Below are 24,761 nucleotides of genomic sequence, written 5' to 3'. Positions count from 1 at the left end.
ACCACTGACCATCAAATAAACATCTGTATCTGTAAGTCCAAGTTCTAACGCGGGAAAGTGTTCTTCTTCTTTTGATTTAAAGTGTTATCAAATGAAAAGAGAATGATTTATAAAATTAGTCAAAATTGAAATGTTATGAATTTTAAGTAAACTATTCTGTTTCCCAATTAAAAAGTTGTTGATTAATCAAAATGCCTAAAGCTTTAAGTTTAAAAAAGGTACGTTTTTTAGTGAAACTAAAGATAAACCAATGTTATTTTTAACCTTTCTGTATAAGTATTTTCGAATTGTATTATATTTGCTTTTAATTCATTAATTACAGACACAAAGCAGTCAAGCCAAGAATCAACAACCAATAACACAATTTTTTAAAACTGCTTCACTTAGTCAAGAAAATGTCTCACCAGTTAAACACCGAGAATCAATAGAAACAAAAGTTGCAAACAATACATTAAAAAGAAAAGCTAATTCGCCTCTTAAAGAACAAGAATGTATTAACAAACACTCAATCAAATGCGATAATTCATTGAAAAAGCATAAAAAAGAAAATAATCATGATCATGAAGTAGGACACAATGAAAACACTAACTCACTAAAGACTAGCTGTACAAACATTAACATTTCACCTAAAAAGGAACATGTATCAAAAAAATTATTTGTTGATAAAGAGAACAGCTCCACTAAGTCTAAAGGTGAACAGAATAAAATATCAACTGCTTCTCTTTATAACAATACACAAGAGAATACATCTAAAGTATCATCTAGTCCCATAAAGAGCTGTAGTAAATCAAATAAAAATGAGAATTGCTGTAAACAAAATATTATAGATAAGATGGAAGTGGTTGTAAAAAGTGGCGTAACTAATTCTCCTAATGGTAAACATAAATCACCTAAGAAAAATATAAAAGGTATACTTATTATGCAAAGATTATCATTGTCAGAAATACTTCTATTACAATATAAGCTTGCTTGGCAGATCTGAAAAGTAATGCATTTAAAAAAATTCCTAATCTTATTAAAAAAATTAATAGGTCTGTAAATAGATAATGTATAGATGAGTGGAGGTCCCAGGTTCAAATCCAGGGCCAATTGGGGAATTTGTATTATTCTCTAGTCTTATCTGGCTGTGGCTTGTTATCCACAAACAACAAAGATGTGCCTTCAAGTTATTTAGCATTCAGATTAATTTATCTGCTATAGTCCTGATAGTTTAGCCTGCTACCATCTTGGACTGCAACTTATGCGCAATTGCAGTTAAGGGAAATTTTTTAATGGAATAATGAAAACCTGTAGTAGTGTATTATTTAAAATTAATAGTTTTAAATGAGATTACACAAAATAAGGATTGTAATTCTGTAACAAGACCATCAACAACATTAAAATAAGTTTAAGTAGTAGTTGTGTCTTTTTAATTTCAGCTGTTATAAGTGTTTCACCAAAATCAAACACATTACAAACTCATAAATGTGATGAGCAGTCACCATCTAAGAGTGGATCAACAGCGAAAGTGCTTGAATGTATAGAAAATAACATTGATATGTTTGATGATTGGGCACTTGATATTGATGAGGTAATACTAATCAGGTAATTCTAATATGCAGTGTTGTGACAGCAGATGAGAATACAGACATTGTCTTTCCGGTGTTGTATGGGTTGGCTAAGGGAATATATCAGAGAATGGGCAGCAGCATCCTCTGTGCCACTACTTCCAACTACAGCTATCACCAACCCATCTGCCCAGTGTGGTGATTATGGGCTTAAGCTCCCATTAGCAGGGCCCTTAGTCCAGCATTGGATTGTTAAAAGCTTTTGGTGAAAACTAACCATTGTTGCTTATTCAGGTTGAACTATTTCTCTCCAATAAGCAAAATATTAAAAGCTTAAGATTTTAATTTTAATTTAGTTGTCATCAATTGTAACTTTTTGCTTCATCATCATCATCATTAACTCATTAACAGTCTACTACACAGCACTGGTCTCCTCAAGAAGAAAAGGGTTTAGGCTGTAATGGCCGAGTGAGTATTGGTAGACTTCACAAGCCCTTGAGAACATTATGGAGATTCCTCAAGCATGCATGTTTCCTCAATATGTTTTTCCTTAACCGTTAAAGCAAATGATATTTAATTGCTTTAACCAAAAATGCAGATAACTCAAAAAAGTTAGAGGTGCCCCCAAAAGCGCAGCGGAAGCCTTACCCACCAGGTTAATACTGCTGAAGAATTGTAATTTTTTGCTTATTTCTAGTAAGTTATTGATCAGATCTTATTTTTAATAGTTAATAAGCAAAATGGGTGCTGCATATTTTTTTTTCTACAGGACATTAAAGAAGATTTGGATCTAAGTGTGTTGCAAAGATGTGAGGTACTCTCTGTGAAGAGACATGATTATAAACTTGAGCTACGACTTAAAAACGATATGAATAGTAAAGGCACATGTATTGTTGAGGGTATCTGGTAAGTATATTGTCTTGTTTTGTTGATATTAACAATCTTCTGGTAAAATATAATAGACATAGAACAGGAATGCTAAAGCGCATGTCTTAGAGCCCCCTAGACCAGATAAGAGAAAATTCAGAATTTATAAATTCCCAAACTACTGTGCTGAGGATTCTACCCGGAACTTTCCACTTAGACCACAGTGCTTCACCACTGAACCAGGGTGGTTGTTGTGATATCATCATCATTTCAACTGATAAACTTTTACAATGATTTCAAAGTTATCATAACTGCTGCTAAAGCCAATCATTTAAGCATTTGGCACTTATTAATTGTTCATACAGAATTGTTTCCATTATTGTGAGATTAGTATGTACAGTATTAAGAACATATAGAAACTGTTTACATAACTAATATTGAAGCATCAATATTTTTAGTGAGAAAGATGAACCTGATGCTTTAATAATAAATTATCAACATTTGGCGTCAATTTTGAATTTTCTTCAAAGGGTATTATTTATTTCATGGACCCCCAAATTTTTTTTCGCTGACGTAGACCCCTTGCAGGTTGACATAGACCCCTAGGGGTCGATATAGACCACTTTGGGAATCACTGTTCTAAACTCTCCATAGTCTGTTATATTTCCGGTTTTCAGGTTAAACACGCCATTGGAAGCAGGTGAAATAGTGAGCGTTCTCGCAGCACGTGACTCCTCAGGTTGCTATAGCGTTAACAATACATCTGGCCTTTTGGCTCTGAGACCAGACCACTTGGTATCCAGCACGAGTGTTGTTGCCGGAGTGTTCTGCAAACGGAAAGCAGTGCTGCAGGAAAGATGGCGGGGCATAGATTCAGCTAATACCGCGGTAATTTATTTAATTTTAGCAGAACATACCTACAGACTTGACAATTTTACAATTTCTATTTTAGTTTTACATAATATTGCCAGTTCAAATCATGTATTGGCTATATTCTTGCACATTTAATCTTTATCCACTATTGTACCATACTCCCTAGTTAGCCTGCTAACATCCTAGACTTCATCATCAACAGGTGAGATTGCAGTCAAAGGCTAACGTGTAGTGGAATAAAAAAAAATAACATACTGTAATTCGACGCCCTAGTCAGCTTCGCAACAGGTCGTGTTCCCTAGGCGCTATAGACTGATTTTCTGCTTATCCTAAAAATTTTCATACTTGAAGAATATTCCATTAATACTTTTTTAATTTTTTTGTCTCCTGCCTGTGCTATCCCTGTAGCATGGCTAGCATGGCCAGGAGACAATTATCTCCCCGGGGAAAGGATATAAATTTGTCTTCTCCCACACAGTGGCGTGCCCTCTGTTATTTATCAGGGTATGCATACAGCACGAAGATGGCATATAACGGCAAAAATTCTCCTCCTATGCGTGTTATATAACAATTTTAGGATAGGCAGTGCTTTTGTGCCCGTATGAATTGCACGCCGCTTCTCCCACAGCTTTATCAACTCTCAGAGAACTGGCTCTCAAGTGGAAATAATATCCAAGTAATATATGTGTATAAACGGGGGTTAACTTCTCCTATTCCATGTTCCAGTGATCAAGCAGGTGGGCGCGTTAATTATATCCCTTGTCAGGGGATATAATTTTTATCTTCCGCCCCTGCTAGCCCTGCTGACTGGGGATATAACTAACGTGTCCACCGGCTAAAAAAACACATATGTTATTTAGATATCATTTTCACTTGTGCGCCAGTGCTCTAAGATGTGATAAAGCTGTTGGATACGATATAATTTTTATCCTTTCACCGGGGATATAATTGTCCACTGCCCATGCTAGCCGTGCAGGGAGACATAATTTATATCCCCCAATGTGTAGGTACTGCTCGGCTAATTTGTCTTCAATGCTGACTTGTTAATGCATCATAAGGTACTGTGGATTTATAAACAGTGTTATTTTATCGTTCCAGATGACCATAGGTATTCTGATCCATGAGTTAGTGCAAAAAGCTCTTACACAAAATATATCAAGAACAACCGAATTGGATATAGAAGCTGACAAACTAATAAAGGAGTCAATACAGATGTTGTACGACGCAGGAATATCTGAAACGGAAGCGCGTTCGAACATGCAGATGTACATACAGCCGCTTGCTGATTTTATGCAGACATATGTAGCTACAAGTTCGAAATCATCAGTAAGTATTCGAGTATCATGATAAAAAAAAAATTTTGTTTCTTATAATAAAATAATTTTATTTCTTATAATAAAAGAGTTAACATTATATGTTAACTCTTCCGACTAAGATGTCCCGCCAAGCGAAAAGTTAATAAAGAGAGTTACTTGCTATAATAGTTTTCGTGCTAATTGTTGATTAATTATTATGTAAGAGTATTAGAGCTTTTTGAGACTGCTCGTTCGGGTAAGGGGGCATCTATTAATTACGTAAGGTGTTTTTTTTATTTCTGTCCCCCCCTCCCCCCGTGGTGAGATGTCGTGAGATTTTATTCAATCACCTCCCCCATCCCCCAATCTCACGTGAGATTTTTCAAAATGTGGGTTTATTACGTTAACGCGTTGGATTTTCATTGTAAAAAGACCAATGTACCAAATTCAAGCAAGACTCTCCAACGTAAGATTAGATGCGATTTGACTCACACCGTCATGCTTATTTTTGCCGCTAAGAAGCATTGCTATGCTCCGGTCAGAATGGCTTGGTTGCCATGAAATGGTTGGTGCGGTGAAATTACAGGCACGTGAGGCTTAAAACCTACGTGTCAGGTTGAATGTCACAGGGCGGCACTTAGTAAAACATATTACTTGCACGCCCTGCGAAATGTTGATCTTTATATAGATAAATAAATAATAGTAAATAAATATACACACATCGCCATCTAGCCCCTAAGTAAGCGTGGCTTGTGTTATGGGTACCAAGATAGCTGTTGAATATTTTAAAGAATATACACATAAATACTTATAATATAGGTACATATAAACACCCAGACACTGAAAAACAATCATGTTTATCACACAAACATTTTCCAGTTGTGGGAATCGAACCCACTGCCTAGGACTCAGGAAACAGGGACGCTTTCCACTACGCCAATCGGCCGTCAAATATAGACGATGGTTTTCCTCTTACCATCAGGTAAGCCATCTGATGGTAAGTGGCTTGGTTCGTCAATAATTACATTAAAAAAAACGACTAGGCTAGGTAGGTAGGTAGGCTTTGTAGCATTAGATTAACTAACTGTTGCCCGCGACTTCGTCTGCGTTTGATTTTGTTTTTTAATGTGGCATTCAATTTAGTTGTAGTTCTAAATAAATTTAAAGTATTCAGTATCGCTTTGCCTTAAATGAGGGGTTTGCTGCTGTCCGTTGAAGAGTTCTGTCCTCTATCTCCAACCACATTCATCAGATCTACACATCAGATAAACACTTCCAAGAATATGTGTACAAAGTTTCATGAGGATCGGTTAAGCATTTTTTGCGTGAAAGCGTAACAAACAAGCTTACATTGACATTTATAATATTTTAAGGGATAGGGATTTACCATATGTGAGAAGAGCATACTAAAAATTTGAGGCGGAAATTATTCTAAGCCTTTTCAGCTTCTATTTATCTGTGTACAATGAAAAAGTAGGTACAGATAGATTAAAGAAGATTTTGTTTTTAGCAAAGTGCGAAACGGAATTGGAATGGAAAAGTGGAGAAAGTATTGGACATAGAAGAAAATGTTTGCTGTCCCAAACTGGGTTTGAAAGGAAAGATTGACGCCACTTTACAAGTCTCAATACATGAACGTGGAGGTATGAAAAACCATATTACCATAAATATATTAAAATCGTGGCGTAGCGTGAGTAGGACACATTTGGGAACACTAGGTGCTAAGTTGTGAATTCATGCTCATACCCAAAAAGATTGAACTAGAAAAGATGATACTCGAGTAAGTTGAGTCGAAAGCTTTATGTACACTGTAATTTTTTTATCATCAAACTTAGACAACCCCTTTAATCTATTTGTTACTAGTTACTCTAAGCAACGCACAAAACGATTGGAGTTTTTCTGCGTTAAGAAATTCTGAAGCCGCGTTTAATTTAAATGACACTATCGCGCGCCTCACCGCACCGCCAGACACTCGATATAGGATGCTTCTTATTGACCAAACTGTTTAATTTTTTTCCATTAATGAATGGAAGACATGAGACAGGTATGCCTACTGGGTCGCTGTTGTACGACAAAAACAGCAGTTCACTCCATACAAAAATACATGATATTAAATCAGTTTTAAATTCGAGCGAACAGTATGTCTGTCAGTAAAAATAGCATGCGAGTCCTTTTACAATGACTTAAATACTAAGAGATATAAAGACTTAAAATTCAAATTAACTTTTTATTATTTATTTATTTTATTTTAACATCTTTACTGCGTAGTATAGGATAAATTAAGAATGTACATAAAATAATATACATAGAGGCAAAAGGCGACCTTATCATTAAAAGTGATCTCTTCCAGGCTACCTAGACGATAGGAATATACATGAGAGACGGGAAATCGCAATTACAAAAAACAATACACACGATATGTAGTAAAAATGTAATAGGCCCGTTTTGACATTTGTACAAGACCATAGAATGTAACTTGGAACAAAACTGAACAAAACAATAAATTATTAATTCATTACATACAGTGTTTTAAAAAATACGTAAATTTTTTTGGCACGTTTTCACAATATAATAAATGTATCGTGAGTATTCTTTTTGCGCTTACTTTATAATTGCATGCAATGTATAATTGTTACGAAATGTTTCGAAAACAGTTACGTTCTGTCTTTTTTTTATTAAAAAAAAAAGTTTTAGCCATTTAATTACTGAATATCAGCGGCTTCATACGATTTTAATAGTAATTAAATGTTGTGTAGTAATCTTTACTGAAAAGAATGAGCTTGGTTCTCAAAGCCGCAAATGAAATTTTGAATAGACTTATAACTTTCTACGGAATGAGTTGAGTATAAAGTACGTATTATAAACATATAATGTAGTAAATATTAAGAGTTTTTAGTTTTAGATTTTGAACTCAAGCTTTTAAGGGTTTATAGTCTTCCCGTGAGGCAAGTATTTACTATAGACTTATAAACACCAAGTTTCATCAAAGGTCAAAACTATCACAGATAGTAGAAGATCCATCCTGTCCAGAGTGACGTGAGGTGGAGTTAGTTATCCCTTGAAGGATAGAATAAGCGAAGAACGAATAAGCGACCTAGCCAATCTCTCTATAGGGAAAATCGTTAGGTTCATCAAAGATACTTGTAGGTTTGAGGGGGGGATGCTGCCCGGAAATTAGTAAACCTGTGTCAAACATGGGGAATAGGGTGGAATGGTCCTTACACAGGACTGATCACCCGTCTGGCAATGAAATGTCTTTAATCCTTATAAAGCACACCAAACAGTTCTTCGGCAATGTACCCTCTACGCACGTTTCGCTCCAAAACCGGCACCAGCATCCTCAGGAGATGTTGACTTTACAATGAATAATTGTTAAGATGTCTTTACAATTATTAATTAAAATAAATTATAAATTACACCATACAGATTCTCCTGCTTTTCGCGGACTAAAGCGAATTAAATGGATTTCCGCAAAGTAACGCCTGCTTCTATCCAATATTTATTTATTTATTTTATTTATACACCACAAATAGGAAAAAAAACAATGGACACAACAAAAATAATAATAAATAATAACAATATGTCCCCTTATTAAATATACATCTTAATATATATAAATCTCCTGTCACGATGTTTGTCCGCGATGGACTGCTAAACTACTTAACCGATTTTAAATTAAATTGGCACACCGTGAGCAGTCTGGTCCAACTTAAGAGATAGGATAGCTTAGATTTTTAATTAAAGTTGCAATTTTATTTTATTGCAAATTATTTGTCTATAATTAATTGACAGTAGTCACATGTTATATATATATATATATATACTACTACACTCATTTAAGGCTTAGCGATACTGAATACTTTAAAAACAAAATCAAACGCAGACGAAGTCGCGGGCCACAGCTAGTATAATATGTATGACAGGTAGTACAAAAGCGATAGTGCCATTAGAGTTGAAGAGTGGTCGCGCATCGGTGTCGGCCGAACATCGCGGTCAACTCGTGCTATATGGCATGATGCTCAGCTTGCAAAGACAGGAAGACCCCGCCAGTGCCCTGCAACGTGGCTTACTGCTGTATCTGAAGTAAGTAAACTTTCACCATGTATTTTTGAGTCCTGAGTCTTACGCAGGTAAGACTCAGGACTCAAAAATACATGGTGAAGTCTAATATGTAAGTGGGCTTACCTGTCCTGCATCCTTAACTGTAGTCTAATATGTTAGTGGGCTTATTTGTCAAGGTCAGGGCAGTTATAGAAAACCCATACAGATGATCTGTTTTTCTTGGTGGCACGGTTTTATAATAAATCAATGAATAAAAAATACTTTATTGCACACAATAAATAAATAAAAGAGAACAAAGGTACCAGTCATTTAAATTTGTTTTACTTTTTTTTGTTTACTTTTTTTTTTTTTTTTAATTATTATACTACACACAAATACTAATAATTATTGACAGTCCACAATATCGCCATCTAGCCCCAAAGTAAGCGTAGTTTGTGTTATGGGTACTAAGATGATTCATAGATATCATCATCATTTGTTTGATCCCACATTATATATTTAACAGCCGACTGGCGCAGTGGGCAGCAACCCTGCTTTCTGAATCTATGGCCGTGGTTTCGATTCTCACAACTGGAAAATGTTTGTGTGATGAATAGGAATGTGTTTCAGAGGCTGCGTGTTTCTGGGTGTATCTGTATATTATGGGTATTTATTAATAAAAATATTATAATCTGTATATTGTAAGTATTTATGTATATTATTCATAAAAATTATATTCAACTGACCGACGATTGTGAACACTGAGTTTATTAATGCATAAATAGGTTTTCATTTGGGATTCTTTCAGAGAGCGCATAGATCTTCGCGAAGTGAGCTGCGGCTATCCTGAAAGACGTGATTTGATGATGCTGCGAAACGATCTTGTTCAACATTTGTCGACTGGACCGCGTAATATTGACGTAGGTCAGTTGAAACTTGGATGGCCTTAATAATAAACGTGGCTTAATGTCAGGAAAGTTATGCAGTGTATATTATTACAACGTGTAACGGTTTTACGAAATACTGTTGAAGGATACATAAGTATATTTCATAATGACAAAAAACAAAACATAAATAATGTAAAAAAAAATGCATCTGATTTATTCCAGTAAAAACTATAGCAATGGTTTACTAAAAACTATTACCGTTTCGGTTTCACAGATAAGTCTCAGAGACTATTTTATATTTCGGTTTCCATTTACACGTTGTATAAATGGTACATGCAATACTAAGCTATTGGAACTAATAAATCACCATTAAGAGTAGTTTTTTTATACCTTTGTTAAATTCACTAGTGAACTACACTTCATTCATGCATAAAAGCACTCCCACCTATCAATCCGTTCTTCCATTTCATATTGTTTGCCCATCTTGAAAGCGCTACTTTCTACGTATCTTACTTATCTTAATGTGGATCCTCCATTAAAATCCGTTCGGAATAATATGTTATTAGAGATTTCGTTGAATAGGCGGCAAATTTTATATTATCACTAACTGTCGCCCACGTTCTTCGGCCGCGATAATTAAGGTTTCTTCATCTCTTCGTACTTTCAACTAACTCTTTGCCAAAAATAAAGTTTATTGGTTGCTTTGTTAGGACGTGAAGGAAGCACATTTATAATATTAGTTTGGATGGATTTTGAAGCGCCATTAAATATAATAAATTTATTCTTTAATAGCGCGGTTTATACAGAAATGGCCTTATGGTTATCAGCCATATTTGGTAACATGTTTCAAACCAAATTCTCAGATTCTGTCGTTATTAAATTGACATTCAAAAGATAAAGACAAGTGTTTCATATTTAATTTCACAGATAATGTAGTAGATATAGAGGACGCGTCACTGTTGTTGCAACAGAGCCTGCCCGATCCGGTTCATCATCATGCAGCTTGCTCTAAATGTCCATACCTTACGCTCTGCTCATTACATTTATGGTTAGTAGAATACTTATAACTTATTTTATAGTCATTTAAAATATCTCGCTCGTTTCTATTCTCACCAGTTTTCTTTGGCAAAGACAAACAAGTGTCAATCAAATTCCATTCATGTTATTCCTATGCCTCAGTTCGGCAGTTCAGCAGTTATTTTGAAAATAAATCAGTCGTTGAACTGTTTCAAATTCAATGCAGAAAAAGTTAAACATATTAACTTTAAATTTTAGTCAAGATTTTGCCTACAGTTTTTAAATATTTTCCCTAACATATTTCGAGTGTTTGTTAAAATTTTCAATAAATACTTAAATATATAATTCAATTATTAAGGCCATGTCCTTGAAGTTTGGAAATAGAACTGAAATCTTTTCATTCTTTATTACTTTTTATTATTTATTATTTTATACTAGGCACACGGACGGTCCTAAGGTAACAGAGTCGCATCCGCTTTCAAAATTGCGCGAAGAAGCATTGGGCCATTTGTCCCCACAACACGTGAAGTATTTTCTTCACTGGACCAGTTTGTTGAAGCTCGAGGAAAAGGGACAGTTGATCACGTCTCCTTTGCACGCCTTGTGGACGGAAAGTGTAGAAAAACGGTAGGTCCTAATGTATATTCATTAAAAAGGAAGTGGTGATAATTCAGTGGTTAATGCTTCGCCCTCCTTTTCGGAGGGACCGAGTTCGATGTTCGGATGTTCTTACTTTAACGGTGAAGGCATACTTCTCATTCTGCGAGGACACCCAAAATCCACCACCACCATTTTAACATTCATTTTTCTAATTTGTGAGAGATGAAAGCGGACCCGTACCCTTTAGTAAGACGATATGGTGTATATAATGATGAAAGCCAGTTAAACAAGGTGTTTCAGTTTTTACTTGTGATACCAATACTGAGTAGACAAATCGAGACGAGTTATAGAGAGCTACTGGACACATGTGGCAAAAGGACATATAATGTGGCCTACAAAAAACAGCATGTCGAGCAGTGTACGCCCATCGGTAAAATTTAGCCGTAAAATAATGATATTAATTGTATGAATTCCCACATAATCCATATTACTATTTCTACTATAATATTTTAAACCTTGGTTTAATTATTTCCAGTGCAAAACGCGGTGTGTGCGCAATGAATTTAAAATTAAAATCTGTAACTTGTTCAGGCGACAGATTTTCACATATTTTTGTTCGGAACTCCACAAATACAGGTAAAGTTGCAGTTAATGGTTTTAACAAACAAAATATTGGAGAAAATAGCTTTTTATTAAAATTTTATTTTTAAGAACGCCTATCAAATGGCGACAAATCTACTAAGGGGCCTCAAGAAGGGGAGTTCTCAATTGTGAGTATAGAAAATCGACCGTGGATAGCTGCAGGAGTGGTATCTATATCAAACAGCAATGAGTTGCACATACTTTTGGAAAGGTAAGAATATTTTTGTTTATTTATTTAGCAAAAACACACCCTGTAAATACATTACAGTTGCCCTGCTATAAAAATAATTCAACAACAACAAGTAATAATTACAAAAAAAAATAAAACAAATAGCTATATTATATTAAGAATTAAAATAAAACAATAATAATAAACAACTTAAATAACAACAATAAATAATAAAAAAAGAACATTCAATATATAATTATTATCGGAGATCACCCACTCTCTAATAACATTTCAATTATTTTTCGGAGCTGAAGCGGCTGTATATGTATAATGTTATTACTTAAGAAACTATAACGGTTACTTGCCACGCCTCTAGGTGTTACCCGTGTTGAACAAGTCTGTGCACGTAATTGCAATAAAATCATTACATGTAAGATAATGTGACTCATTCACTGAAAACGATATTTGGTGTAAAATACGAATATTCTTGGGAATTAGATGTTTTTCACGACTAAAAGTAGCCTATTACTCTCCAGTATTTTCAACTTATTTTAGCTGATTGGTTGCTGAGCTAAGGCTTAAAGGAAGACCAGACAAAGACATTTTCGCATTTATATTAGTTACGATGTATAAATGTAAAATAATGTTTTTTCAGGGATCTAAGCCGTCGGCTAAATGAACAAACTGCGTTTCACATAGACACATACGAGTCTTTCGCGACCACGGTTCAAAACTTGACTAATCTTGGAGTTCTTATGGAAGACAGCGATCGCGCCTTGAGGCTAAGAACGTATGTATGCATTGTTAAAGTCTTCGTTTTAAGTCACACTTATTTTATGATATGTAAAACTGTCCTGATATTGTAGTTTTTGTTGTGACAGAGCTCATCCAAGTAAGGGGGCGTCCATTAATTACGTGAGGTGTTTTTTTAAAATTTTCTGTCCCTCCCTCCCCCTCTGGTGAGATGTTGTGAGATTTTATTCAACCCCCTCCCCCAATCTCACGTGAGATTTTTCAAAATTTGGGTTTCTTACGTTAAGGCGTTGGATTGTTATTGTAAAAAGAAAACAAAAAAGAAAAGTAGTTATTGTATAAAACAAATATGGGGGGTTTGATAGTCAGTAGATGTATGACGTCTAAGTATGAAAGAAATTATTTTCTTTCGAACGAATTAGTAAATGATCTTACTCGTATTACGATTGCATTTAAGATTAAATCTTAAGCATCTCAATCTAGATTAAATGGTCCAAAATAGTATATATTTTTTTGTTTAAATCAGAAAAAAAATTGCTTGATATTTGCCGAGACCCCCTCACTCTCCAACGTAAAATTAGATGAGATATGACTCGACCCCCTCCCCCCCATAAAAAATCTCACGTATTTTATGAACGTCCCCTTATTTTCTGCCATGCTTATTTTCTTTCTCCAAGCAGCATTGTTACCGGTGTAATTACAAGCACGGCATATACCACTACATATCTGCTCACTACGACAATTATTACTATAAAAAACCTGCCAAGATATGAGGGTTTAAATGTGTTAAATGTGTTAATGTCAGAGCAATACATCGTATTGCTCTGACACGGCACACAACGCCTCTGAATTCACATGTGTCCACATAAACAGTTTTTATGGATAATGAGGCCACTTAAACTATTTGTGGTACCAATACTAAATATAAAAAGCTAATAACGTCAGTCAGCTCCGTAGAACAAAAAATAGAGAGAGAATTATGAAAATTAATCGTAATTTGCTATACTCCGCGAACAGCAGGAAAATCCGTATGGTGTAATTTATAATTACTTCAATCCGTATACTCCACACCAAACAGATCCTCGGCAATGCACATTTCGCTCTGTAACCGGAGCATGCTCAGGAGATGTTGACTTTACAATGGATAATTGTTAACAATTATTCATTCAGAAGAAATTACACCATACAGATTCTCCTGCTGTCCGCGGAGTATAGCAAATTAAGCTTAATTTTCATAATATATTATGGATTCCCGCAAAGTAACGCCTACTTCTATCCAATAGAGAGAGAATGGTTAACTCGAAAAAACCGAACTTTGTATTCTAACCCGACACGCACTCAAGAAACGGTCTCGTGTAGAATTTTCTTATATGAGAACTTACATTATTCGGTTTACAAATATAATAAATTTTGAGCAAAGAATCAGCCTGGCTGTTCAGCGTGGCGTTGCAGGCATATCTTGCAATGTATTTAGTTTGGTTATAAGTTTTATGGGAACATAAAAAATACCTATTCTTTTACTTCCAGTTTAATAATAGACAAAACAACGCCAGAGTTTGTGCCAAAGTTACCCCGCGAAGTTGGTAGGCTAGGTTCCAAATTAATGCGCTCTTTAAACATTGAGCAGCAACGCGCAGTTCTTAAGGCGTTAGCCTGCGAACATTACGTATTATTGAAGGGCCTTCCTGGAACTGGTGAGTCATTGTAATAATATACTCTTAGCACTGTTATTTTATGCCAAATGCACGCAGATTGTAAATAAGTATTTATAGTTATAGCTTGATTCTTTTTGTACAGTCTAGAAGTACATTAATAATCAAATAAAATAAGATAATTATTTATTATTTATTCGACTGACATGTTATGACAGCGGTATTATGAAGATCGCAATGCCTTTTGATTCGCTGACAATCGTGCCAATTGTTGTACCCAGCTCTCTGTTTTGGAGTTCCTGTCATTAAAAATAAAAAAATTCAAAATTCTATATTAATTGATTAAAAACAAAAAAAAAACATGTTATTTCTGTAAAGTGACATTACACTGTGGAACCAAACAAATGCCCCTGTTGCCAAACCGCTGCGAGAACGCACGTTAAAGTCGTGGTTCACGCTCTGTTGCCGATGTTATATTACAAAGTAGTAACAAGTTAAGTATCTACGTAAAATATTGAATACTGAATATTTCACAAACTATCGAGTAAAAAAAAGTCGTAGGACCAAAGCTGCTAGTTTTAATGTAAACAACTACAGCTTTCTGGTACTTTTTATTTAACCCTGTATAGTGTAGCTAGTTCCAAGAGGAGTACTGCTACTGTTTGATATTCATTCGACATTATTTGAGGATATGATATGATTAATTAGAATGTCATAGATTGTAACTAAATATGTGTACATACCATACCAAAATGCTTTCTTATTAATGTAAATAAACGAAACGAAACTAAACTAGAAGTAAAGTAAAAAATTCTAAAAATTGTTTAAAGGAAAAAGGATAGCAGGGGATATTTACATCTTGTTTCAGTTTAGAGAGATTTGTTCCAAGAAGAATTTATGAGATAACTCCTCAAAGAATGAAATTGGTTCAGGTTGTGTCCACCTTTGAGTACATTATGGAGAACTCTCAGGCATGAACGTTTCCTCACGATGTTTTCCGTTAAAGCAACTGTTATTTTAATGGATTGACTAAAATTAAAAAAAAATCACCAATCGAGTTTAATGCAAATAAAAGCTTCACTTTACTGCCTTCATTATGCTAAGTTCAAATTGTATTTTTTTCTTATATAATCAACTCTGCTAAACTTATTGTTATTCGCTAGGTAAAACACAAACGATTAGCGTACTCATACAAATGCTTGTGGGGCTCAAACAACGCGTACTCGTCACTGCGCACACGCATTCTGCTGTTGACACAGTGCTGAACAGGTATGCTCATTAAACATGTTCTATTTTTTGGCAGTTATATACTATATCGAGAATAACTGATAAAAAATATATTTACACACCTGTGTGTGTGTGTGTGTGTTTTTGGATTTAATGGCAAAACATGTTTGGTTTATTTTATTTACTATTATATACATACATATATATACTATTACAATATATGTAGGTATATAATACAAATGAATTTATTGTTGACAAAATGTAAAATTAACTGCCTGGCTTGTTCGGTATTCCTACAGAACTGTGACATAACCTAGTTCTGAGCTTTAACTTCATTAGTCGTTCTTAAGTCCCTAAATCTGATATCAATTCAATAAATTTCGGTCGTTTCATGCAGCAAAAAAATAGAATGGGTACTTAAATTGATCAGTTACAAATTTCTTAATGCAGAAAAAATGATTTATTTTTATCACACATCATGGTGGTATCATGGTGTAGATAAACTTTTATTATTTTGGATGACTGATAATGGTAGATCGCATAAGTTAAAGGGGCTGTCGTTTTTCGACGATAAGAACATTTGACAACATCCTGGGCGCAGTGGTGAACGTTGCGGCTTTATAAGTGGGAATCCCAGGTTCGATCCCGGCAAAGGATTTAGGAATTTATATTCTCTGAATTTTGTCTCGTCTGGTGGGATGCTTTGGCCATAGCAAGCATTCTACCGAAAGGAACGCGCAACAGGGTAATTGTTTAGTATAACTGCCATACCTTTAACAGTTTAGCTCGCTACCATTAAGACTGCATCACATACCATCACTTGAGGTTGTATTCAAGAACTAACGTGTAGCAAATACAATAAAAAATCACCGTGTTTATGTAATATCTTCGTTAACTTTTTAAATGTGTTCATGTAACAGATTACCAGCATCGCTTCAAATAATGCGACTCGGAGCAGCGAGTCGGGTGGCGCCCGGTTTGATATCCAGATGTGAACATACCCTAATTAAAAAGTGTCATTCTACTGAGCAACTCCAGCAGCTCTACGACTCTATGGTGAGTTACGCGTCGGTTATAATTTCGGGCTTATCATCAACGTTTGTAAAACATGCATCACAAACTGTGAGCATCATCATCCTCATCGTCACACAAACTCATTACTACAGAGCACGGGTCCCACAATGAGAAGGAGTTAATGCTGTAGTACACCACGCTGGCCCAGTGCGGATTGGTGGACTTCACATACCTTTGAGAACATTATGTAGAACTCTCAGGTATGCTAGTTTCCTCACGATGTTTTCCCTCACACACACGCATAGCGCGTTGTTATGTATTCTCAGTACTCCTATATGGCGTAGAAGCTTGGACTCTAACAGAGACCATGTCCAGGAAACTCGAAGCGTTCGAGATGTGGGTGTACAGACGTATGTTAAAAATATCTTGCACAGATCGTGTACGGAATAGCACTGTATTGCAGAGAATGTGTAAGGTTCCAGAAGTACTCTTAACAATTAAAAAAAGAAAATTAGAATATTTTCATGTAATGGTCATGTGATGCGGAACACCAAAAAGTATGAACTTCTTCAGCTTATCTTACAAGGTAAAGTGGCAGGCAGAAGAAGGCCTGGCCGAAGAAGAATATCATGGCTCAAAAACTTACGACAATGGTTTGGAAAGAGCACCAAATCATTATTTAGAGCAGCGGTGTCCAAGGTAGAGATATCCCTAATGATTGCCAACCTTCGTAAGGAGACGGCACCCTAAGAAGAATAGTCATCTGCACTTCTACCATGCGATGATGACGTTATGCCACGGTAACTAATAAGGCCCAATGAGCCCAAAGATCATGAGAAATAATAGTCAGGTGTTAAAAAAAGTTAGCCCATTTAATAACTTTTTAATCAACATTCATAGCTTAATTTGTACTGAGCTACTTATGCCCGTTTTTACTAAACCTAGGAAACTCTTAAATAGCTTGCCTAATGTTTTGGATGATTCCAAATGATTCAAAAAGCCGTTACTTAATTAGGCATTTGTTTATTCGTCGTTTGTGAAAACGGATCTGCATTTTTCTATTAAAAGTCTAATGAAAGATAATGACCTAAAATCAAGCTAAAAAAGCTAGTTCTTAATTATTTCGTGCTTTCAATATAAGAATTATTTAATACTAGCTGCGCCCCGTGATGTTACACACTGTTAATAAGTCGTTTTGTTAGAACATGATGAAAGGACGATATTTGGTGTAAAAACGAATTTTCCTGTAAACTGGGTACTTGGGAATAATATTTTTTTCAGGACATTAAGTTAACTATGTTGCTCTACGTCCTTTCAACTTACCTTATGCCAAGAATAAAGTCGAGTGTTGAGGGCGTATAGTGAGGACAAACAAACAAGCTAACAATGACACTTTCAACTATTATTTATAATTGTAGACCTATCACAGGCACTTGTGAAGCATTCATACATAATATATGTTTACATAATGGTAAGGAGATGGTGATAACTACGTTCGCCAACTTAAACCTAAAGCTAAAAACTGTACTTTCGCATTTAAGATATTGTTGTGGACATTACAGGAGGTCGTCGGAGTAACTTGTCTGGGGGCCACACATCCAATGTTGGCTCGTACAACATTTGATGTATGCATCGTCGACGAAGCAACGCAGGTGATTTTCTTCAGTTCTTGTATACATTTTATTATTCTTTTATAATGCAAAAAAAACCTACGTTATCAAATCAGAACTGAGGAGACAAATAAAATAATTACAGTCACCCACATAGATCGAGGAATTAACAACATAGACACTGTTTAAAGCTTATTGCTAAAGTTTTTATACTTCGCAGTTGTGGTTCGCAGCTACACAAAAAGATTCTTTGCACCCTGAGAGTCCAGTCCATGCCGGATTCCCCGAATTCTACGCTGTGCTTCGTAATAGAATGGAGTTTCAAGAAAACTGTCCAAAATTCTAATAATAGGCTCATTAAAATCGTCGTTCAGGCATCACATGTCAACTTATTTTTTAAACATTGGCAAAAAGTGCACCAGATTCCGTACCTGAAATAATATAAAATAGTTGAATTTTAATTGTAATTTAATTTATTCTAAGTTTAATTTTTAATTTTTGATCTGAGTTTTTTAAATCTGGGTGTCTTTTATATTCATTTTATTTTAATCTCTCAATTCTGTATATAACCCGCCTGACCTAAAATAAAATGTTTTATTTGTCACAGGAAAGTCATAATGTAAATATTAGTAACTTTTACTATAATTGTCGCTGTCAAATTATGCGTATTTGAGGTAGACGACCTATAATATATTAATAACGTTTAAATATATATTATGTATATAATATATTATAGGTCGTCTTCCTCAAATACGCTTAATTTGACAGCGACATTTATAGTGAAAGTTACTGAATTCCCTATTCATAATATTTTCATTATGACTTTTCTGTTGTCTTTCCTGTTGTCTTTCCTGTCTCGATTATGTATAACTGTATAATAACCGCGTTATTTTTTAACTTGCACGACGCACGTTGTAAACGTTTTGTAAAATAATTTAATTGTTGTAGGTATTGCAATGCACAGTCTTACGGCCATTGTTTGCAGCGAAGCGCTTTGTGTTAGTTGGAGACCCCGAGCAACTTCCGCCTGTTGTGAGAAGTAAAAATGCAAGGTATCTAAGTCTTATATCATCCGTAGGGTGATTACGTATCTCGCGACAGCAATGCGACAGGCGTAAATCTTGCAATCACTGCTGTCAAACGTCACTTTTCCATACAATAAATAAACAAAAGTGACGTTTGACAGCAGTGATTGCAAGATTTACGCCTGTCGCGAGATACGTAATCACCCTGCCGGAAGGCAAGGGTTCGTGACAACTGTATCCCGATCTGCCGCCATCACACGACACTTTTCTGTGTGCTAACTTAATTCAAAATAGCTTTATATATTTATTAATAACTACATTATATCGTAGGCGTCTCGGTATGGAAGAGAGTCTGTTCCACAGACTGGTAAGGGACGATGTAACGTGCACGCTGAGATTGCAATATCGTATGAACCAGGCTTTAGTGGAGCTCGCTAACAAGGTGGCATACAACAACAACCTCAAATGCGCTGACCAGAAGGTCGCACAGGCCAAACTACAAATAGATATGCAGGTATAGTACAAAATACTTATGTTTTATATATTTACAAACTTATAAGCAAGGTTCATAATGTACGCGATATCAAATACTTCACAGGCTTTAGACGTACATTATTTACTGTCTCGGAGACTTATCTGTAAAAACGATAATCTAATAGTTTTTGAGTGAACCCCTGCCATTATTTTTATTAAAAGAAATCAGATACAGCCCTAACATCACATGCGCAATTAAAATCATGTGACTCCTGTCACTTTATTAGGTACGCGTCGCGTAACGTAGTTACTATACGCACGTCGGTCTTTTAACTTCAACAGGGTTGTCATATGTAAGCAGTTAGAATGCGTTGTGTTCGTTTGTATGGAAAAATAAATATGCTTATTTAGATTTAATATTTTTAAAGGGTTATCCTTATGAAATATACTTATGAATCCTTCAATATTATTTCGTAATTCTGTTACACGTTGTATATTTATATTCACTAGATAGTCAGTTTATATCATTCGTTGAAATCCCGAACCATAATCATCAATAGACTATAACATGAGCGGACTCTAGTCCACTGCCGGACTAAAGTCCTCTCTTATTTCGAGGGATTGGCCGAATCATAGATTCAGAATTCATTTATTTCGGTCGAAGTAGGCATACTTTCTAAGCAAATTTGAACCATAAAATCTATAGTGACTCTGCCACAGATTCGGAATGATAATTCCAGCCAAGATGTAGCAGTTTCTCATTCCGAACATCAATATTTTCAATTTAACTATCAATAATTTATCTTGTAGGAGATAAGAGTTGAGCTGACTGCTTCCAACATATCATTCAAAACTTAGTACATATCTAGTGGACTTAAACAAATAAAATATTTTATGTTATGTAAGAGTAATGAGTTTCGCAGAGCAAAACCTTTTTTTTTAATATGTACCGAAATCGGAACATTTTCCTAAATATTTCTCTGTTGCGTGTTAATATGATCCTCAGATGCCTTAAGACTTAAATGTAAGTGCCGCCTGTAAGGCATTAAAAGTATAGAACCGTGGGAACGAGTTGTACCAAAAGTGTTCATAGTCTGTAGATCTTCCATTTTTTTTAGGCAATATCTCTCCATGCCGTAGAATCGCCATGGCTAATCGAGGCTTGTAGTCCTGCGTTCGAAGATGCCGCTGTTTTTATAAACACAATTGTTTCTTCTGTGGGAAACAATGGCAACGATAAAGTACTCACGAATGTTGATGAGGCCTGCGTCGTGATGGATTTAGTCGAGAAATTAAAACAGGTAAGATGATAAGAAATTGTTAGTAAAACGAAATTATTAATTTAAAAATTAAATAAATATAAGGCCAAATAACGACTCAAAACCGACAGCAGTCTGTAGTACAAATAATTTGCAATTTATTAAGGTGATAAAAATCGTTAGTCGGTCAAGCTATTACTCTTTGTATATACCCTAACTAATAAACGTTGCATGGTTGTGCAGTCAAGCAATATTTTGACTTTTTTTGATTATCAAATTACGAGAGAAATGATGACTCTTCCCACGCATGTGATATCGGCGAAGTGTAGAAAGCAAAAGAAGAAGAAGGCATAATCAACTATACAAAGTTTATTTTAACAAGGCGTGTGGCAATCTTTAACATATTTATTTATACAACTTAGTTTTTTTTAAATTAAAATACACACATCGCCACCTAGCCCCAAAGTAAGCGTAGCTTGTGTTATGGGTATTAAGATAGTTGTTGATTATTTTTATGAATATTATTTTAACATAATTATGTGCAAAAAGCGACCTTATCACTACATAGACTTATATAATTACATACATATACACACAAAAAAATACATAAATAGTTAAATAAAATAATAAATGTAATAATATATACAAATATATATATTTATATATATACATAAATACACATACATGACTTAAAAACCACATATGTTATGCTTTCGTTCAATTTACCTAGTACGCATTTCATCATCTAGGGTCGGGTACCCCCTGCGGATATAGGGGTCATTGCTCCTTACCGCGATCAAGTGTCCCTCCTACGACGCGTTTTATCCGGCAAAGACGTGGAAGTGAGCACCGTGGACCAGTTCCAGGGACGAGACAAGAGCGTCATTATATATTCTTGCACCAAGCGTATTGAAAAGGAAGAGCGACGCCCAAAGGTAAGATTATTTTACTATTACACTTCTACATCATTATCATCATTTAATTAAAGATTTTAAACTAAGATTTTCGTGGTTAATCAACATTTCTTAAATATAGTTCAACGGGTATATACCACGATAATATTTTGGATTTGACGATATTTCGACCCAGTTGCGTGGTCACGACGGGACTGCGTAGGTACGAGATGTCAAGTTGGATGTCACGGGCAGAACCTGACTACCCGCTTTCGTGTTCTTTTTGTCGGTATTTCACGACATGTTCGACACACTACACTGACAACATCACTTTTAAATTGAGAAGCTGTACGATGCTTGAAGTTCGATCAAATGGTACTTTTGCAGCAGACACACACGGACAGGTATTTGCACGGATCATCACACCACCATCCCCGTCACCTGGCGTCTGTTGCTACTATATATAATTTATAAAATTAGAACTCCTTGATTCTCTTCCTATACTCCCTTCGATGGTCTTAAGTTTAAACCCCTTTCGCTTAAGAGAAAACTGTACCAAGCAGAAGGTTACTGTCCTTTGAAGTTAGAAGATAATGTGAAATGGAAGATATTGCAATGACGTTTATAAAGAATGAGTATATTTGATTCCAGGAGGGGGAAGTCCTCAATGATCAACGACGCCTAGCTGTGAGTGTGACGCGCGCAAAACACAAACTCATAGTAGTAGGAAACTTACGCGCTTTGCAGCGATATGCGCCTCTTATGAAACTCATTGAATCCTGTAAAATGATTACTGTAGAAGAAGAGACGGTGACAAAGTTAAATAAAATACATGGGAATTTAGATACGTGATCATTCGACCACAGGTTATGTCGTGTGTAAAAAAAAATCAACGAAAAAGATAATTAATTGAAACAAACTTTGACGTTTGGCCAGCGAGATTTAGAGATCCATTTATAGTAACTCCTATTTTCTATCTCGTAAATATCGTCGAAATTCATTAATATTAATAACTTATCTGTTTTCGTTGACGTTTGTTTATAATTTATTTATGTGTTTGTCTTTTCATTGAATTGTTTGATGTAACTCGTTTGTAATCTTGGCTTAACTAGCGTGAATTCGGAGAAAGTGGAGTGAAACCATTTATTATTGTTAAAAACTAATTATAGTATAAGGAAATTTAACATAGGTAAGGAGTCAGATTTTGAAACAGGGTTCAAAGTTCTAGAACTTGCAAATAAATATATTCTGGTTATTATTGCTTTGACTTACTTCAAGCTTAAATAGCTTGTTGTTTAAGCAAACGTTTGATCACTAAGTATTTATTGGCCATTTTAACCTATGAGTATTTTTGACAAAATAATTTTTAGCTTAATTATGCAGTAAAAAAAAATAAGTAGTAATAAGTTAGTAAATTCTCAAACTGTTAAAACATCACCCTGTATGCTTGCGAACTGCGAAAACTTTGCCTCAACGGAGTGTCTAGTGGGAGATTCACTACATAAGTTTAATTATTCGATAGCGTGTAAATTCACGCTATTTACGGTTACTTCTATTTGATTATTGTAGAATCGAAAGAGTACCATCAAGTTACATTACTGAGAAACTGTATTTATAGAAAAACTCACACTAGGCATGAATTTCATACCACGCCATCTTTAAAAGCAAATCGCAGCGACAATTTTCATGCAAATGTATCCTAATTTTCTTTTTATTAAAACTTAAGCGCATAAGACAAAACAAAAAAAGGTTGAGATCAGTTTTTGTCACGAGAAACTTTCAGGCAATTGATTTTTGATGCATGTTATTTTTTATCAAGTTATTTAGCCATTTATGCCATCAATCATGATAATTTTAAAACAACAAATTATTCCTATACCATGTATATAAATTTAAATTAATGTTATACAATTAATCCATTATTTTAGTGGATAAATATTGACTGACTCTTTTTAATTATGTATGCACATGCACAAATAGAGCAATTATTATAATCCTGATATATTATGTACGTCAATATAATTATGATAAGAAATACAATTATTACTGTATTTTCTTTTTTTTCTTATGATTAAAATTATCATATTCCAGAAAATATAAACGTCGCGTCGGTTCAGAATTCTGACACCGCATCGCACTGTTTAATTTTGGGAAAGAAGTGTTTCCACTTCGGCCAAAATTAATAACCAATTTATTTAAAGCGACAGTTATCAACTCATCGCATATTTCGTAAATGGGTTTAACAGGCGGTCATCGCTTAGCAACTGTTAATAAAGTGAGTGAATAGGCTCTAGAGGTTGAGTATCAGGACTCGTTGACATGGTTGGGGCAATGGGAGTTCGTGGGCCTAAGGGAGCCTCCTGGGCTCGCTCGGACCTCTACATAGGTCGACGTTTAGACCGCCGAGTGGTTTTTTGACCTGGTAGGCTTCGGCCGTTCTACCCTACCGAGAAAACGAGACAGACGTGCTGTCAAACGAATTTAGATGCGATAGATCAAAGCCGTGTTAAAGTAGTAAAGACGTAGGTATAATCCAATCTTCCCACAGTCTCACGCACCATGGAAGCTTACTTGTATTTAATCTACTTTGATTTCTCAGTGTGAATATGTGCGAGAGGTGTGCATCACACGCACCATGTGACACCGAAAAAACTGCAGATAAGATATTTTAGGTTTCAGACAAATTGACATCTACTTATCGGCAGGAATTACTCGCAAGTGGTCGGACGTGCGAGCACAGAGTACATCATATCCTTCCTACTAATAGTATTAATACGAAAGTTGTAAGTTGTTAGTTGTTGTTTGTTGGTTACTTTCGACTACTTAACCAATATTAAATTTAAAATGGAGAAAGATTAACACAACCTACTTTTTATCCTAAAAGTTCATGGTTGTTGCGGGATTTATGAAATACCA

At 35.1% G+C, this 24,761-nt stretch overlaps 1 protein-coding gene across 1 annotated transcript; it reads left to right on the top strand.

Moving 5' to 3' along the window:
* The first annotated feature begins 47 nt into the window (after nt 1–47).
* LOC120628157 (DNA replication ATP-dependent helicase/nuclease DNA2) lies at nt 48–23,854 on the top strand. The gene is made up of 23 exons (XM_039896388.1): nt 48–218; nt 323–908; nt 1,419–1,570; nt 2,317–2,453; nt 3,092–3,302; nt 4,386–4,613; nt 6,093–6,225; nt 8,506–8,665; nt 9,432–9,547; nt 10,438–10,558; nt 10,966–11,154; nt 11,663–11,763; nt 11,839–11,980; nt 12,594–12,728; nt 14,219–14,385; nt 15,507–15,612; nt 16,491–16,626; nt 18,147–18,236; nt 19,143–19,246; nt 19,550–19,733; nt 20,812–20,994; nt 21,702–21,887; nt 22,497–23,854. Exons 1-23 carry the CDS (start codon nt 192–194, stop codon nt 22,695–22,697), a joined length of 3,795 nt encoding a protein of 1,264 aa, XP_039752322.1. The 5' UTR covers nt 48–191; the 3' UTR covers nt 22,698–23,854.
* The last annotated feature ends 907 nt before the right edge of the window (nt 23,855–24,761 follow it).

This window comes from Pararge aegeria, chromosome 12, assembly GCF_905163445.1.
Source record: "Pararge aegeria chromosome 12, ilParAegt1.1, whole genome shotgun sequence".
In the NCBI taxonomy this organism is placed as follows: Eukaryota; Metazoa; Arthropoda; class Insecta; order Lepidoptera; family Nymphalidae; genus Pararge; species Pararge aegeria.
Note: the sequence above shows the minus strand (reverse complement) of the source record. Positions and strands in the feature narration are given on the sequence as shown.

Coding starts and splice junctions, on each gene's coding strand:
- LOC120628157 (XM_039896388.1), top strand. CDS start 192: ATGCCTAAAGCTTTAAGTTTAAAAAAG. Junction 11,764..11,838: donor TCGGAACTCCACAAATACAG/GTAAAGTTGCAG, acceptor TTTATTTTTAAG/AACGCCTATCAAATGGCGAC. Junction 20,995..21,701: donor TAGTCGAGAAATTAAAACAG/GTAAGATGATAA, acceptor TTCATCATCTAG/GGTCGGGTACCCCCTGCGGA.